Here is an 18,823-nt window from a genome sequence, read left to right on the forward strand (position 1 = left end):
ATACTAATGATGCAAACCCCTCAAAACAAAACTGTAAAATTCCGGTTGTGAGGTAGGAAAAAAACGCTGGGGGAGGAGGTGCGGGCAGCACGTGCAGTTTTACATCACTGTCAGCTGTTTTTTTCTCAGAGCTGAACTCTCCTGCACTCCTCAAAGTTTGTAATTTTTAGGCCAAGCTGAGTAGTTTTTGTTGACCACTGCTGACAGATCAGTGATCTAGTGGTGCTATGCTAATGCATATGGCAAAGGATTATCAGGCAGAACACTGCACAGGAGCAGAGTGTACAGAAACAAAAGTGAATTCTACTTCTTTGATTAGCTTGATGCTATCTGAGGGATGTGGGGCTGGCCATGGAGTACACAGTGTGGAGGTGGTGAGGGTTTGCAGCAATGAGAAGGAATTCTGCTGAGAAATGTAGTTTTAGCAGATAAGAATAGGACCATCCAACATGCTACATGAAATGGGAAACACAAAGGGGTAGACAGACAAAGACAAAAAAAGACATTATGTTGAGCTTAGTCTGTATATTAAATAAGCATTTGCTGTGCTTTGTGAAAAAATAAAGTAACTGGAAAGAACACTTGATAGATATAGTACGGAGCTAAAGATTTTGGAAGGCATAAAAAAGTGCTGCAAATTAAGAACACTTAAGGGTGTGTGCAGACGCTGCGGAATCCGCTGCGGATTATCTGCGGTTTTGCCTGCGGTTTCACCATCTCCACAATGGTGGAGATAGGAACCCGCTGCGGATTCCGCAGAAAGAATTGACATGTCAAATTCTTTCTGCGGTTTCAAAACCGCAGCAAATCCGCGCGGATTTTTCCGCAACGTCTACACAGCGGTTTTTTTTTACAATTCATTTGAATGGTACTGTACACCGCAGCTAAAACTGCTGCGGGTCCGCAGCGGCCAAAAACGCAGCGTGTGCACATACCCTAATGGTTTATTTCTCGGGTGCCTCACTGAAGTACAAGGAAATCAAGTTTATTTTCATCAATTAAATTAAAAAGTCAATGAACAAAAAATAAATCTACATTAACTTTTGATGGGACCACCCTTTGCCTTTAGCAGCTTTGATTCTTCTAAGTACAATTGCACAAAGTTAGAGATTTTGTACGATTACAGTCAGGTGTACGATTATCACCTGCTTAGTATATTTGGTTAATGATAATCATATGTGGGTTGAGACTAACAGCTGTGTAAGGAGGCTTAAAATTGGGTCAGGAATTTTTTTACAAAGCCGAAAATGTGAAAAATGATCACATTATGTCACAGGTCACACATTATGGCAAAATTGAACACAGAGACAAGGCACAAGGTAATAATACTGCATCAGCAAGGTCTCTCCTAGGAGAAAATGTCAAAGCAAGATGGAATTTTAAGATGTACTACTTCAAAAGAGCTTGAATAGTACAAGAAAAACCCGCAACCTAGAGTATTGGAGACACCGTGGTCAGCCAAGGAAACAGTGCAGATGAAAGCCACATCATGCATACTTCCCTTTGAAATAGGCAGATGTCCAGCAGCGCCAGCAGCTCGGAACTGTCAGCAACCAACTAAAGCCATCTACTATTGGGAGAAGTCTGGTCAGGTGAGTGGTCTAATTGGCTCCAAATTTACTCTACATTAGGACAACAACCCCAATGTCACTAAAGGGTTATCGGGAACTCTTTTTTCTGCTATGGTGCTAAGAAGTTACAGGCCCAGACAGTTGATAACTTATCTGACGTGACGCATGACAGAACAGACAATTCTCTGGCCTCATGTCAACAGAACAGCTCTCTCTTTCAGTTTCCTCTGTTGATGGGGCATCACTACCTGATTGACAGCTGGCTCCCTGCAGTTAGGTGGTGGAGAGGAGGCCATCAATCAGAATGATAGAAAACAAAAAGCAAAAAACACAAATATCCTGAACTAAAAAGTAAAAAATAAACTGCAAATAATGCATAAAGATAATAATAATAATAATAATAATAATAATAATAATAATAATAATAATAATAATAATAATAATAATAATAATAATAAAAATAAGGGTATTTGGTAAACAATTTTGATCAAAATAACGTACAAGCCATCCCGCCACGTCACGCAACCCTTGTGGGACAGTCCCTACTCTAGTATTTAAAACCTTTTCATTTGCCAAGTGACGTGAATATGAACAAGGATCGAGCGACTGAACCACTAGTAAAAGCTTAGGCCAGACAGGATGGTTTTCCCAGCTCAGAAAGAGGGCGGTCACACCCATATATGCACAAAATGCACAATAAAATGAATAAAAAATATTTATCAGTTATTTATCAATCAGAATGATGTCAGCAGTGATACCTTGTCGACAGAACAGAGCAGAAGAGAAAAGTGCTCTAATAACATGACACCGCCAAAAGCAAAAGATTTGCCATGAGGTGGAAAATAGTCACAAGACAGCGCAGGCAGGCAGCTAGCAAATACCTGCTGGTAAGTTCTTAAGGGCCTGTCACACTAAGTGATATCGCTAGCAATATCGCTATAATGTCACTGATTTTGTGATGTTATAGCGATATTGCTAGCGATATCGCTGTGTCTAATACTTACCTCCGACCACTCGAGAACGTCCTGGACAGTTTCTCGTCGGCGGCTTCCTGTGGCGCCGACGAGCGACGCGGGCGGGAGGACGTCAGGATCGCCTTGTCTGACAGGTAAGTAGCGACCCCCGACCCCTGCTATGTCGCTGGTCGGGATCGCTGGTGAATCGCTAAGTGTGACAGTACCTTTAGTCCCATCGCAAAAAAAATAAAGAATTCTGCATATCCTTTAACCCCTCCTTCCCAGAGTCATAATTTTATTTTTTTTGTCAAAAAGGCCATATGAGGGCTTGTTTTTTGTGGGACAAGTTGCACTTTTGAACGACACGATTTGTTTTAACATATTGTGGGCTGGAGAATGGGAAAAAATCCAAGAGCAGTTCAAATGCAAAAAAAAAGTGGAATTCTGTACACTTACAAACGTCTCCATTTTTCGTGATTGGGGTTGGGTGAGGGCTTACTTTTTGCATACCGAGCTGATGTTTTTATTGATACCATTTTGGTGTATATATGATCTTTTGATCGCCCGTTATTGCATTTTATTGCAATGTCGTGGTGACCAAAAAAGGTACCTGTGGTTTTATTTTTGCTTCTCATTACGCCGCTTACCAATCAAGTTAATTATTCTTTTATATTGATAGATCAGGCAATTCCGAATGAGGCGATATCAAATATGTGTTTGTTTTTTTTTTGTTTGTTTTTTATTGTTTTATTTTGAATGGGGCGAAAGGAGGGCGATTTGAACCATTACATTTTTTATTTTTAAAACTTTTTTTTTTTTTTACTTTTTGCATGATTCAATAGTCTCCATGGGAGACTAGAACCTGCTGTGGTCTGATCGCTCTGCTACATGCAGGCGATGATCAGATCACCTGTATGTAGCAAAAATGCTCACTTGCTATGAGCGTCGACCACTGGGCGGCACTCATAGCAATCCGGCTATGACAACCATAGAGGCCTGCTGGAGACCTCTGGTTGTTATGACAACCCATCGGTGACTCGTGATCATGTGACTGGGTCACCGATGGGCGGGATTTCCGGCTCGCTTACAGGAAGTGTGAGTTAAATGCCGCTGTCAGATATTGACAGCGGCATTTAACAGGTTAACAGCTGCGGGTGGATGGCGATTCCACCCGCTGCTGTTAGAGGCACATGTCAGCTGTTCAAAACAGCTGACATGTGCCGGAGCCCACATCAAATGGAGGGATTCCGATGTGGGCGTACTATTACACTTAACATCGGAAAGGGGTTAAAGAACCATCTTCAGCATTAAGAAAAAAGCTCTAGAACTGAAGCTACCTTCACTTTAGAGTGTCTGGGATTACATGAATTACAGTAGAAAATCTGTGGTTACATCCAAGATTCTGAACAACCTTCCTGATGCGCTCCTTCAAAAACTTTGTGCAAGTGTACTTAGAAGAATTGATGCATTGATGCTGTTCTGAAGGCAAAGGGTGATGATTACACGAAATATTCATGTGATGCAAACTTATTTTTGTTCACTTTGCATTTTGCTAATTCATGAAAAACTATTAACACTTTTTTTTCTTACCTTGAATTTTTTTTCACACCTGCTTAAACTTTTAAACAGAACTGTAGACACAAATTATCCTAGTTAGTCCTAAAGAAAAATTGTTGTGGTTGTGTATACAGTTGTGCTTAACAGTTTACATCCCCAGGGCAGAATTTTTGCTTTCTCGTCCATTTTCCAGAGAATATGAATGATAACACCAAAACTTTTTCTCCACTCAGGTTAATGGTTGGGTGAAGCCATTTATTGTCAAACTACTGTGTTTTCTCTTTTTAAGTCATAATGACAACCCAAAACATCCAAATAACCCTGATCAAAAGTTTATATACCCTGGTGATTTTGGCTTGATAACATGCACAGAAGTTGACACAAATGGTTTTGAATGGCTACTAAAGGTAACATCCTCACCTGTGACCTGTTTGCTCAGTGTTTGCAGTGTTTGTGCATAAAAGCTGAGTGAGTTTCTATGATCCAGACAGACTCTTGCATCTTTCATCCAGCCACTGACGTTTCTGGATTGTGAGTCATGGGGAGAGCAAAAGAATTGTCAACAGATCTACGGGAAAGGGTAGTTGAACTGTATAAAACAGGAAAGGAATACAAAAAGATATCCAAGGAATTGATAATGCCAGTCAGCAGCATTCAGTCTGTGATTAACAAATGGAAAATCAGGGCTCTGTAAAAACAAAACCACGGTCAGATAGACCAACAAAAATTTTATCCACAACTGTCTGGAAAATTGTTTGGGATGCAAAGAAAAACCCACAAACAACATCAGGTGAAATACTGGACTCTCTGAAAACTAACAGTGTGGCTGTTTCAAGATGAACAATAAGGAGGCACTTGAAGAAAAATGGGCTGCATGGTCGAGTCACCATAAGAAGGCAAATGCCATAAAGTATCTCACCTACAATAAGCAAAACAGAACAGAGATAAGCCTCAAAACTTATGGAACAAGGTAATTTGGAGTGATGAGACCAAAATTTAACTTCTTGGCTACAACCATAAATGTAACATTTGGAGAGAGGTCAACAAGGCCTATGATGAAAAGAACACCATTCCTACTGTAAAGCACAGAGGTGGATCGCTGATGTTTTGGGGATATGTGAGCTACAAAAGGCACAGGAAACTAGGTCAAAGTTGAAGGAAAGATGAATGCAGCACGTTACCAGCAAATAATGGAGGCAAACTTGCAATCATCAGCCCAGAACCTGCGCATGGGACGTACTTGGACGTTCCAACATGAGAATGATCCAAAACACAAAGCCAAGTCGACCTGTCATTGGCTACAGCAGAACAAAGTGAGTGGCCCTCTCAGTCTCCTGCCCTCAATATCATTGAGCCACTCTGGGGAGATCTCAAGTGATAAGTTCATGCAAGACAGCCCAGGAATTTCCCGGAACTGGAGGCTTTGTGCCAAGAAGAGTGGGCAGCTTTACCATCTAAGAAAATAAAGAACTTCACCACAACTACCACAAAAGACTTCAAGCTGTCATTGATGTTAGAGGGGGCAATACATGGTATTAAGAAAATTGGGTATGTAAACATTTGATCAGGGTCATTTGGATGTTTTGGGTTGTCATCATGATTTAAAAAAGAGAAAACATAGTTTGACAATAAATGGCTTCACTCAACCACTAACTATGAGTGGAGAAAAAGTTGAAAAAAGGCCAAGAAAGCAAAAATTCTGCCGGGGTATGTATAATTTTGAGCATAACTGTTTGTTGCTTTGTAACGTTTATATAAATACATGTATTCCAATACTGCATTAACATTTTTATAAATTTTTCCATACAAATTTTTAAAGGGGCTGTCCACTACCTTTATATGGTAATTTAAGAAAAATATAGTTTTCATTAAAAAAAAAAATCCAATCTCTATTACATAACCCCTTATTACAAAGTGCGTAACACAGAGAGGCTGGTAATTATTATATTGTGGCATCTCAAGCAATCAACCGTGGCCGGATGTAAACAGCACAGCGTTTATGCCCACTGCTGGGTACTGCAGATCAGCTCTTGTTCTTTTCAATAGGATAAGTCCAATAAAACAGTAGTCAGAAAACCGTTAAAATAATGTTATAATATCATACAATAAATTTTATATATGATTTCACAAAAAAACAGTGATAGAGCCCACATGTGACCAGAACAATGTAAAAAATGTGGCCTCTTTTTTTTTTTTTTTTAAAAAGGGAATCGTTCACACCCCCGGACGTATATGACCTACTAATATGGGCATACAGGTAACAGAAATGCTATACCAGTCCTACCTGTATGTCTCATATTAACAGTCTTGTTGTTGAGAAATCTTATGATTTTTTTCCAGGCTCCGGGATGTGCGGTGTCTGAAGAAATTCCTGCCTCCTGTTTTCATTGTAATACTATCCATGCACGCCTATTACAGCCCCAGAATCCCGCTCCCAGCACGCCCTCAAAATTCCATACCTCTTCCTCCCTTCTTTGGGCGCCGCATTCAGGGATGTTCTGCGCAGGTGGCTTTCGCTCCAATGACCTCCGGTGTGTGCGCCAATAAAGGTGCTGTCCCCACTTCCTCCCTGCATAGTCATTGCTATGTACACATGGTTCCTAGTGATGACTCTGTATGGAGGAAGTGGGGAGAGCACCTCTAGTGCACAAGCTGGAGGTCACAGTGACTCGCCAGTGCAAAACAGCTCTTAATGCAGTGAGAAGGGAAGAAGAGGTACATATTGTGGAGGGAGTGCAGTAGCAAGATTCCGGGCCCACATCCGATGCTGATGGTACGGGGGAATATTACAATATAGACATGAAGGCAGGGATTTCGTCCAGGCACCGAAGAAATCATTAACATAAGGAAAGAATATAAGAATATAACATTTCTCCACAACAACACCATTAATATGAGGCATACAGGTAGGACTAGTGTAACATTTCTATTACCTGTATGCCCATATTAATAGGTCATATACGTTCTGGGGGGGGGGGGGTGACAGGTTCCCTTTAAGCACATACTTGCAATATAGTGTGGAATTTCATAAAACCAGAAACAGAAAAGTATTCATAAGAGCGAATTGGACATTCCTGGACTCACTATAGATACTCAGAATACGTTGTCTTTACCCATTGGGTAGGTTTACACAGGCATTTAAGAAAGAAAATCGGTCAGTTTCATTGAGAAAAGTGGGGTCATTTTTTTTTCACTTGTCTGTACACAATCTTTTTTACAGCAGCAGCTATTAATCATTAACAGGACCATACATAGTTTCATGTTACAGAATTGCAATGTATCCGTAAAACTGATGCTATACTATACAGTATCTGATTTTTCCACGCACCCATGGACTTGGAATATACTGCCAAATTCAGTCAGTGGGAAAAAACGCTCATCTGTACAGCACCGCTCAATAACATTGGTCCAAGTGCTGCACGTTCTTTTCACGGACAGCATTCAGACCGACCACACAGTGTGAACAAGCCCATTAAGTGGAGTTCCTTCACTACTTATATCACCGGGAAAGGGGTTTGGCAGAAACAATATTAGTGCATCATGTACATAACTTACCGTCTTCCATATCTTCTTCTGTGTTATTGTGGCCGTCTGCCATAGCAACATTGCCATTTATTACAGGATTAGGTGTGATTCTTGGAGGGTCATCAGCATCTCCAGCTTAAAAAGAAAAAAAAAAGAAAAAAAAAAAGATTATTGCTGTTGGTCATCGGTAATCTGGGCTTTAGGCCATATTCACACGTCCATGTTTCCTGATCGGTGCACTGTGCGTCTCCCGACTCGCACTAGCGGCCTCATTTGTGTCGGTATGAAGCTAACATCAGGTCAGGAGAGCCGCAGTCAGTCTGCCATTGCAGCTAATACACAGACCGGGAGAGACAGACCATGAACCGCCGACCTGTAAATGCAGCCTGACTCTGATTACAGTGGGTGGACGGCGGGCGTTTGGGAGTCAATTATAGTGCTGCTCCTAAGGCCTGTTTCACACATCAGTTTTTTTCGTCAGTTAAAATCCACTAAAATGGCAGACAACGGATCTTTTCCTGTACTGACCACAACATTTGGCAACGGACCGTTGTTTTAACGGATCCGTTGAAGGAACCGCTGCCCGAGGGGGGGGGGGGGGGAATTTTTTTATTTTTTTCAGACGCCAGAACTGAGTTTAGCGTTAAATTTCCGACACAGGCATTTCTCCCGGGCATGCGCAATGGAAAATGCAGATCCGGCCGGGGAAAAAACATTTCATTGTCTGTCCTGTCCGCTCAGCGGCCGGCAAAATCTTGGCGGATCCGTAAAAAAACGGATCGAACAGATGACCATCCGTCAAGATCCGCCGTTAATACAAGTCAATGAGGAAAAAAACGGATCCGCCAAGAAAAATGGCGGATCCGTTTTTTTTTTTTTTTTGCAAAACGGTGGATTTTGACTGATTGGGAAAAATGGATGTGTGAAACAGGCCTAAGCAAAGGCATTTTTCATAAACATTTAACTTCAAAATAGTGTTCAGGAATAGCGACAACTTAACAGAGATTTCTCCTGCAGAAACTAAGAAAATGACCAGACAGATCTTTTCTACAAGGTATAAATAAGTTAGCAAATACTCCATTCATTTGCATTAGATGCAAAATATAAAGCTAAATTCTAACCAAATGCTGAATGTGTAGATACAGCGACCAGAGAAATTAGAAGGCAGCAAACATTCTAAATCTTAAGAACAGCAATCGCTTATCATGCATTAGATGACATGTATCTCTATAACCAGGAGACAAGAAACAACCTTTCAAACTAGATTTATGCGGGTCACATTCTCCATATGATAACTGGGCAGACCGATCCACATCACTTGTCTTATCCACCACATTATTTCAGTGCTGTCTTGTGCATAAATATGTGACTCTTCAGAATTTGTATTAGTCAATGCCTGATGAAGAGACCTGCATAGTCTGGAAAGCTTGCAATGTGTTACCATCTTTTCAGTGAACCATTAAAAAGTATCAACCCTGAGGACTCTAAATTCTAAATATTTTTCAGTCATCGATAAGAACACTTTCATCTCAAATGTTCTATCATTGACTTTCACAAAGAAAATATCACTCTGTAAAGAAAGAATGAAAGGAATGGGCCAAAAAAGGGATCACCTGGGGCAGGATTTCAGCACCAAAAAATCAACAATCTTTAATAAGACATGAGACAAGCACATAAACAGTTAACATTAAAATCCGTCACACGTGACATACGGTAATGTGGCGTGTGGCGTGAAGCCTGAGACAGCAGAGACCCGAGGCGTGTCGCCACTGATTGTGGCTTCGTCGACAATGGTGTGGCATTCAGGGACAATTGAATCCATGTTTCTATAACTCTGTATCTGAACTCGCTAAACTATGTTAAGGACCAGGGATTTCTTATGGGAGCAAGTTATTTTGGTCACATGCTTTATATGCCCTCTCCTTGTTTGCATATAAGAAATGCTGTATTTGTCTCTAGCAATATTTAACCATAGAGTTATTTTACTCCGCTTCTATATGTATATAATGTGCATAAGGTTATAACATCAACTGTATCAGCAAGGTGTTCTTACTATGGTATGCTATTTATATGGTTAAAAGGTCTTTTTCTCTAGGTCATAATTATTCTTTGTGGAGTGTTATAGCTATGAGATTTTGGTTCTATTCTGAACCTAATGACTTTTGTATGTCACATGTGACGGATTTTAATGTTTTTAACTGTTTATGTGCTTGTCTCATGTGTCTTATTAAAGATAGTTGATTTTTTGGTGCTGAAATCCTGCCTCAGGTGATCCCTTTTTTGGCCCATTCCTTTCCTTCTTTCTTTACAGTGTTATACATTTGTATGGGTCGGGTTTAGATCCCGTGTCAGTGGTGCCCCCGTGCGTTTTTTGATACAATGAAAGCCATAGCAAAAAAATACTGACCAAATACTGATTGTGTGACCATTGCTTAATACTTCTATCCAAGCTAGTGAAGGGTTACAAAGAGGCAGACTGGCAGCTAACCCTCCACAGGGCAAGAAATGTGGAGCTTAGAACATGAACAGAAGTCTAAAAAGCCACAGTTTACTAAATATGTATAAAAAAAGCGCTGTCATTCTTAATTACTGACGAAGACATGTTTAAAGTGGTGTTCTGCTATGTGATCATAGGAAGAGGCTCCCATGGATTGGCTGGCAGTCGCTCATGTCTTCGGGAACAATGGAGAATATTTATCCTATGAATAGGCGATACCTTGTTATGACCAAAAATACCCTATAACCAAGCATTTGAGCACCAGACTAAAACAAAATCTGTCAGCAGGATTTCATCCTCAGACTATATGTGCATGTAGATCTTTCAAAGACAAGTCCAGCAGTACTTTACATGGCCAGTCCATTCCTCCATTACTGAGAGATCAGTGCTTGAATTCATATGCAAATGAGGCTGAAGAGCTATGGTAGATCTGAAGCCTCTGTCACTTCTGCTCCATTCCCTGCCTCCTCCTACTTGACTGACAGTCTCTATGCTATGCGACTTCAGGCAAAGGAGTCATCAGTCATGTAGGAGGAGGCACAGAATACATTGACAGAGGCTTCAGATCTACCATAGCCCTTGAGCCTTATTTGCATATCAAATCAAATGCTGATTTCTCAGTAAGGTAGTAGCAGACTAGCCATGTAAAGGTACTTCTGGACGTGTATTTGAAAGTGTCACATATGCATATACGGTAATAGTTTGGGGGACAAAACCCTGCCGTCAGATTCCCCTTAAGTGGGGTCTCCTGAAATTATCTGTTTCACAGATTGGTTCTACAGATTCCTTGCATGAAGTCTTGTGGAGCAGCCATGGTTTAGATTGGTATAGTTCACAAGTCTAGGGATATTCCTATGGAGATATATTAAATGCCAAGACAGTGTTTGTTTGTTTTTTTTTACAAAGTTTGCTTACTGGTCCTGCAAAAGCATGCAGTCTTGCTCCATTTCTACTCTAGGTAATGAATGATGAGTGCAGGCTTACGCTACATAGGCCTCGTTTGCAGTCAGGAACCATATGATTTCTATACCCATATAGCCAAGGCATTTTACAAAGTTACATCATTTTGTAATTTGGACGCCATAAACGTAATTGCAAAAATGCATATAGCAGTCAAGTACTAAACATGACCACTTATACTGGCAAATCATGGACAAAGCCATTAGCGGGTTCTTCCTTACATTCCAACATGGCCTCACCCCCCCAACCAGGGCAATGTCCAGAGAAGCGATCACAGACCTAATATTGCTGTAGCAATCTCCAGCTTAGACTCCGTTTACATCAGTCACATAAGAGGAGCTACAGAGCACATGATGAGGGATCTAGTTTGGCAGGTATATTACAATTCATAGAATGGTGTTACGCGCCCATTTTTTGGGGTGACTCAGCTTTTTAGTCTGCAGTCATCAGTAGCTGTCATATTCCTGTCCTATTCCAGACGCCTCCAGAACAGGACACGTGAATGCAACGCTAAAAACTTGCTGATGGTGCACGCATCGCTGTCAGCACTGCTCACCTCCCATTGCACGAGCGAGTGGCACCAGACAACCCTTTCATATGTGCAAAAACTCTCAAAAATCACTGAAAAAGCTAAAATGTTAGGATTCCAACACTGAGTTTCTAGGCAGGCTGTTCCCAATATGTTCGAAAAAATTCATTCATCTAAATGAGTTGTTGCTGGAGACATAGTTTACAGATGAATGCGACAGTTTCAGAAATTTATACAAAAAATCAGCCATGTGAATTAACAAAAAAAAAAATGCTTCCCGCACACAACTCTGAAGTGAGAACCGGCTGCTGGGATCCAGCCGAAAGGGAACGAGTGTAGCAATTACCTCTGTGATGGTAGCATCGTGTCTATGCCTTACCTGCAACTCACAAAGGTGCGCCCGATGTTCACAAGCGGTGATTAGCATGATAGATTCCACATACACGGGTGCTAGGACTTACGACTACTGATCTAGTAAATCTAAGCCATGCTGGCTCCTAGACAAGCAATCATTAACATAGAACCTTATTTACGGCCTCACAAGACTGCAATCTCTCGCACACCTTCACTGCAGCCATGAGCTGTCCATCTATCCATATGCAACATGCCATAGAATCATAGAATCATAGAATCGTAGAGTTGGAAGGGACCTCCTGGGCCATCTGGTCCAACCCCCTGCTCAAAGCAGGATTCGCTAAATCATCCCAGTCAGATGTCTGTCCAGCCTCTGTTTGAAGACTTCCATTGAAGGAGAACTCACCACTTCTCGTGGCAGCCTGTTCCACTCATTGATCACTCTAACTGTCAAAAAGTTTTTTCTAATATCTAATCTGTGTCTCTTCCCATTCAGTTTCATCCCATTGCTTCTAGTCTTTCCTTGTGCAAATGAGAATAAAGTTGATCCTTCTACAATGTTACAGCCCTTTAGATATTTGTAGACAGCTATTAAGTCTCCGCTCAGTCTTCTCTTTTGCAAACTAAACATTCCCAAATCCTGCAACCTTTCCTCATAAGACAGGGTTTGCAGACCGGTCACCATTCTGGTCGCTCTTTTCTGAACTTGCTCCAGTTTGTTGATGTCTTTTTTAAAATGTGGTGCCCAAAACTGGACACAATATTCCAGATGAGGTCTGACCAAAGAGGAGTAGAGGGAAATAATGACTTCACGTGATCTAGACTGTATGCTTCTGTTAATACATCCTAGAATTGCATTTGCCTTTTTTGCTGCTGCATCACACTGTTGACTCATATTCAGTCTGTGATCTATTAGTATACCCAAGTCTTTTTCACATGTGCTGTCACTTAGCCCTATTCCTCCCATTCTATATATGCTTTTTTCATTTTTATTGCCCAGATGTAGTACTTTGCATTTCTCCCTGTTAAAAACCATTCTGTTAGTTGCTGCCCACTTCTCCAGTTTATTTAAATCTTTTTGAATCCTCTCTCTCTCTTCTCTAGTATTAGCTATCCCTCCTAGCTTTGTGTCATCAGCAAATTTAATCAGTTTACCCTCAATTCCTTCATCTAAATCGTTGATAAAGATGTTGAACAATACAGGGCCCAGGACAGAGCCCTGTGGTACCCCACTTGAGACATTCTTCCAACTGGATGTGCAGCCATTTACGACCACTCTTTGGGTCCGATCACTAAGCCAGTTATGAATCCACCTAACAGTTGCCTTGTCCATTCCATACTTAGTCATTTTTTCAATAAGGATTGTATGAGAGACTTTGTCAAATGCTTTGCTGAAGTCAAGATATACTATATCTACAGCATTTCCTTGATCCACCCAATCAGTGATACCGTCATAGAAGGAAATTAAGTTAGTCTGACATGACTTATTAGTTAGAAACCCATGCTGACTCTGTTTAATCACTTCATTCTTATCCAGGTATTGACATACATGTTGTTTAATAATTTGTTCAAAGATCTTTCCTGGTATAGAAGTCAGACTCACTGGCCTATAGTTGCCTGGGTCCACCTTCTTCCCCTTTTTGAAGATAGGAACAACATTTGCTCTTCTCCAGTCTTCTGGCACTTCTCCTGTTCTCCAAGAATTTTCAAAGATTATGGAGAGGGGTTCAAAAATTTCTTCTGCTATCTCCTTCAGTACTCTGGGGTGTAATTCATCTGGACCTGGAGACTTGAATTCATTTAGGTTAGCTAAGTGTTTCCTCACTATCTTTCTGTTTATAGATATCCTGGATTCTTCTATTCCCTTAATAGGACAGTGAATAACAGTTGATGTTGCATTTCCTTTCTGAGAGAAAACAGATGCAAAATAGGAATTTAAAAGTTCAGCCTTCTCAACATCCTGTCTTACCATTTCATCATTTTCATCCTGTAAAAATCCTATAGCATCTTTGACTTTTCTTTTACTTTTGACATATCCCCAAAATCCTTTATTATTGCTTTTGACATCTCTTGCAAGCCTCAGTTCATTTTCAGCTTTAGATAATCTGATTTGTGCCCTGCAGGTTCTGCAGACAGCATTATATTCTTCTTTAGATATGCCTCCCTCTTTCCATTTTATAAACATTTTTTTCTTCCTTTTTAGCATGTGCTTAAGTTCTGTGTTCATCCATCCTGGTTTCCTTAAATGCTTCCTATTCTTCCCTCTTTTCGGAATTGTTAACAACTGTGCTTTGAGAATTTCATTTTTCAAGATTTCCCATCCTTCCTGGACATTTTTGTCTTTAAGGATATCCAGCCATTGGATCCCTCCAATTCTCTTTCTGAATCCCTTAAAATCTGCCTTTCTGAAATCTAACCTTGACGTCTGAGTCTTCACAGGTCTTCCACCTCTAGTAATCCAAAATTCTAAAATAGCATGGTCGCTACCTCCTAGGGTCCCAGCCACTTTTACCTCCTCAACCATTTCCTCCCTGTTTATAAGGATTAGATCCAAGGTAGCAGTTCCCCTTGTTTTCTCCCTTACCTTTTGGAAGATAAAGTTGTCAGCAAGAGAGGATAAGAATTTCCTTGACCTGTTAGTTTTGCCTGAGAGAGATTCCCAACAAATGTCTGGATAGTTGAAATCTCCCATGACAACTATGTCATATTTTTTGGAGAACTTGGCCATCTGATGCATAAAGAGTTCATCTATATATTCGGCTTGCACAGGCGGCCTGTAGTAAATGCCTACAATGGTGTCCTTTCCATTGTTCTGTCCTTGTATTCTTACCCAAACAGTTTCCACAGAACTCCCAGTCTCTGAAGCTTCAATCTCTGTGCAGATATACGCGTTTCGAACATACAATGCGACACCCCCTCCTCGTTTATCAAGTCTGTTTCTTGCAAATAAGTTGTATCCTTCTAGTCTTGTATTCCAATCATGTGTATTGTCCCACCAAGTTTCAGTGATTCCAATTACATCATATTTCTGTTCCTGTGTTAGTAGTTCCAATTCTCCTTGTTTGTTGCCCATGCTTTGTGCATTAGTATAGAAACATTTTAGTTTGTGATTGGTTTCTCTTTCTCCAATATTTTTATTAATTAGATTCTTTCGTCTTTGTTCTTCCTTTCCACTTCTAATAGCAGAGTTCTCAATAGCATTTGTCAGGTGTATGGCTTTTTCTGGTCTTTTGCTTCCCTTCCCATGTTGTTCTAGTTTAAAGCTCTCCTTACAAGTGTAGCAAGGCGACTTCCAAATACATGCTTTCCAGTCTTCGTAAGGTGCACCCCATCTCTAGCAAGTAGTCCATCGTATAAGTAGTTCACTCCGTGATCCAGAAATCCAAATCGTTGCTGACGGCACCATCGACGTAGCCAGTTGTTCACCTGCAGAATCTTATTCCACCTCCTTGTTCCATGGCCATCCACTGGGAGGATGGAAGAGAAGACCACCTGCGCTCCCAGTTCTTTCACTTTCTTGCCTAAGTCTTCAAAGTCTCTGCAGATGATTTCCAGGTCGTTTCTTGCGGTGTCATTTGTCCCCACATGTAGTAGCAGGAATGGGTAGTCATCTGTAGGTCTGAAGAGTCCTGATATCCTGTCAGACACATCTTTAATTTTTGCACCTGGAAGACAGCACATTTCTCTTGTAGTTATATCCGGTCTGCAGATAGCGGCCTCTGTTCCTCTCAGCAGGGAATCCCCCATGACCACCACTCTCCGTTTCTTCTTCACAACATTTTTCTTTCTCCATCCAGGAGGACTCTGAGGGCGTACAAGGTTGCTGTTTGTTGGCAAAGTCTTATCCTGATGTATTTCTTCATCGTTTTCCTGCGTGAGAGCCTGGTACTGGTTTCTGAGCAGTATGGGTGCTGACTGCCTCCTGATCCTCCTGCTTCTCTGGGTCACATGTCTCCATTCCTCTGTTTCTTCAGGTGCACTTCGAATTTCTTCTCTTTCTGTAACATGAAGAGATAATTCTGCTCTGTCCAAGAACTCTTCACCTTCCTTAATGATCTTCAACGTAGCTAACCTCTCTTCGAGATTTTGCAACTTTTCCTCCAACAGGGACACAAGCTTGCATTTGTGGCATGTGAAGTTTGGCTTTTCCACTGGTAAATCTGTGAACATGTAGCAAGAAATGCAGCTCACCAAATGGCTCCTGGCCTCTTCCATCTTGAGATTTCTTAAAAACGATGAAAGATGAGCCAAATTTCGCGCGCCGATAGGCGCGCGGTTTTTCCGATTTCCTCTTTTCAGCTGCAACGGCCAAAACCCAGTGATCGTTGAGCTCGCGGAGACTCTTCACTTATCCCAGAAGGCACTGGGAATATGCAAATGATCTCCTCAAGACTCTTCCCCTGGTTTTCCGATTTCCTCTTTTGAGCTTCAACCGCCAAAACCCAGTGATCGTTGAGCTCGCGGAGACTCTTCACTTATCCCAGAAGGCACTGGGAATATGCAAATGATCTCCTCAAGACTCTTCCCCTGGTTTTCCGATTTCCTCTTTTGAGCTGCAACCGCCAAAACCCAGTGATCGTTGAGCTCGCGGAGACTCTTCACTTATCCCAGAAGGCACTGGGAATATGCAAATGATCTCCTCAAGACTCTTCCCCTGGTTTTCCGATTTCCTCTTTTGAGCTGCAACCGCCAAAACCCAGTGATCGTTGAGCTCGCGGAGACTCTTCACTTATCCCAGAAGGCACTGGGAATATGCAAATGATCTCCTCAAGACTCTTCCCCTGGTTTTCCGATTTCCTCTTTTGAGCTGCAACCGCCAAAACCCAGTGATCGTTGAGCTCGCGGAGACTCTTCACTTATCCCAGAAGGCACTGGGAATATGCAAATGATCTCCTCAAGACTCTTCCCCTGGTTTTCCGATTTCCTCTTTTGAGCTGCAACCGCCAAAACCCAGTGATCGTTGAGCTCGCGGAGACTCTTCACTTATCCCAGAAGGCACTGGGAATATGCAAATGATCTCCTCAAGACTCTTCCCCTGGTTTTCCGATTTCCTCTTTTGAGCTGCAACCGCCAAAACCCAGTGATCGTTGAGCTCGCGGAGACTCTTCACTTATCCCAGAAGGCACTGGGAATATGCAAATGATCTCCTCAAGACTCTTCCCTGAAAAAACACAAAAAGAATTGTCCTAAAGCCAAATTGGATATAATTCCACACCAAACATAAAAAAGACGGTGGACAAAAGTATTGGCACTGTTCGAAAAATCATGTGATGCTTCTCTAATTTGTGTAATTAACAGCACCTGTAACTTACCTGTGGCACCTAACAGGTGTTGGCAATAACTAAATCACACTTGCAGCCAGTTGACATGGATTAAAGTTGACTCAATCTCTGTCCTGTGTCCTTGTGTGTACCACATTGAGCATGGAGAAAAGGAAGAAGACCAAAGAACTGTCTGAGGACTTGAGAAACCAAATTGTGAGGAAGCATGAGCAATCTCAAGGCTACAAGTCCATTTCCAAAGACCTGAATGTTCCTGTGTCTACCGTGCGCAGTGTCATCAAGAAGTTTAAAGCCCATGGCACTGTGGCTAACCTCCCTAGATGTGGACGGAAAAGAAAGACTGACAAGACATTTCAACGCAAGATTGTGTGGATGTTGGATAAAGAACCTCGACTAACATCCAAACAAGGTCAAGCTGCCCTGCAGTCCGAGAGTACAACAGGGTCAACCCGTACTATCCGTCGGCGTCTGAATGAAAAGGGACTGTATGGTAGGAGACCCAGGAAGACCCCACTTCTTACCCCGAGACATAAAAAAGCCAGGCTGGAGTTTGCCAAAACATTTTAGAAGAATGTTCTCTTGTCAGATGAGACAAAAGTAGAGCTTTTTGGGCAAAGGCATCAACATAGAGTTTACAGGAGAAAAAAAGGCATTCAAAGAAAACAACAAGGTCCCTACAGTCAAACATGGCAGAGGTTCCCTGATGTTTTGGGGTTGCTTTGCTGCCTCTGGCACTGGACTGCTTGACCGTGTGCATGGCATTATGAAGTCAGAAGACTACCAACAAATTTTGCAGCATAATGTAGGGCCCAGTGTGAGAAAGCTGGGTCTCCCTCAGAGGTCATGGGTCTTCCAGCAGGACAATGACCCAAAACACACTTCAAAAAGCACTAGAAAATGGTTTGAGAGAAAGCACTGGAAACTTCTAACTGGAAACTTCTGACCAGCAATGAGTCCAGACCTGAATCCCATAGAACACCTGTGGAGAGATCTAAAAATGGCAGTTTGGAGAAGGCACCCTTCAAATATCAGGGACCTGGAGCAGTTTGCCAAAGAAGAATGGTCTAAAATTCCAGCAGGGCATTGTAAGAAACTCATTGATGGTTACCGGAAGTGGTTGATCGCACTTATTTTGGCTAAAGGTTGTGCAACCAAGTATTAGGTTGAGGGTGCTAATACTTTTGTCTGGCCCATTTTTGGAGTTGTGTGTGAAATGATCAATGTTTTGCTTCATTCTCTTTTGTGTTTTTTCATTTAAGACAAATTAAATGAAGATAATAATACCAAAGAATTTGTGTTTGCAATCATTTTCAGGAAGAAACTGAGTATTATCTGACAAAATTGCAGGGGTGTCAATACTTTTGGCCACAACTGTAGTATACTATATATATTAATATAGTATAGCACCAGCAAAAAAAAAAAAAAAAAAAAAAAAAATTTACATATAAAAATCGGCATCATGATTTCACTTCTTAGGGTATGTGCACACATTGCGGATGCGTGCGCGGAATTTGCTTTTTTGGCAGAATCCACAGGTCAAAATCCGCACTTTTTTTTAAGCGGATTTATAGCAGATTTTGCATGCGTTTTTA

At 41.4% G+C, this 18,823-nt stretch overlaps 1 protein-coding gene across 2 annotated transcripts in view; it reads right to left on the reverse strand.

Annotated features, from left to right (window-relative positions):
* USP7 (ubiquitin specific peptidase 7) overlaps positions 1 to 18,823 on the reverse strand; it is a 136,547-nt gene that overhangs the window by 86,021 nt on the left and 31,703 nt on the right. For both annotated transcript variants that reach the window (XM_073542831.1, XM_073542830.1), the window contains exon 2: positions 7,640 to 7,744. In XM_073542831.1, coding sequence (XP_073398932.1) covers positions 7,640 to 7,744 — 105 coding nt within the window. The remainder of the gene's footprint in view (positions 1 to 7,639; positions 7,745 to 18,823) is intronic.

The sequence above is a fragment of the Dendrobates tinctorius genome, unplaced genomic scaffold, assembly GCF_039654945.1.
Source record: "Dendrobates tinctorius isolate UK_male_01 unplaced genomic scaffold, ASM3965494v1 ptg000129l, whole genome shotgun sequence".
Classification (NCBI taxonomy): domain Eukaryota; kingdom Metazoa; phylum Chordata; class Amphibia; order Anura; family Dendrobatidae; genus Dendrobates; species Dendrobates tinctorius.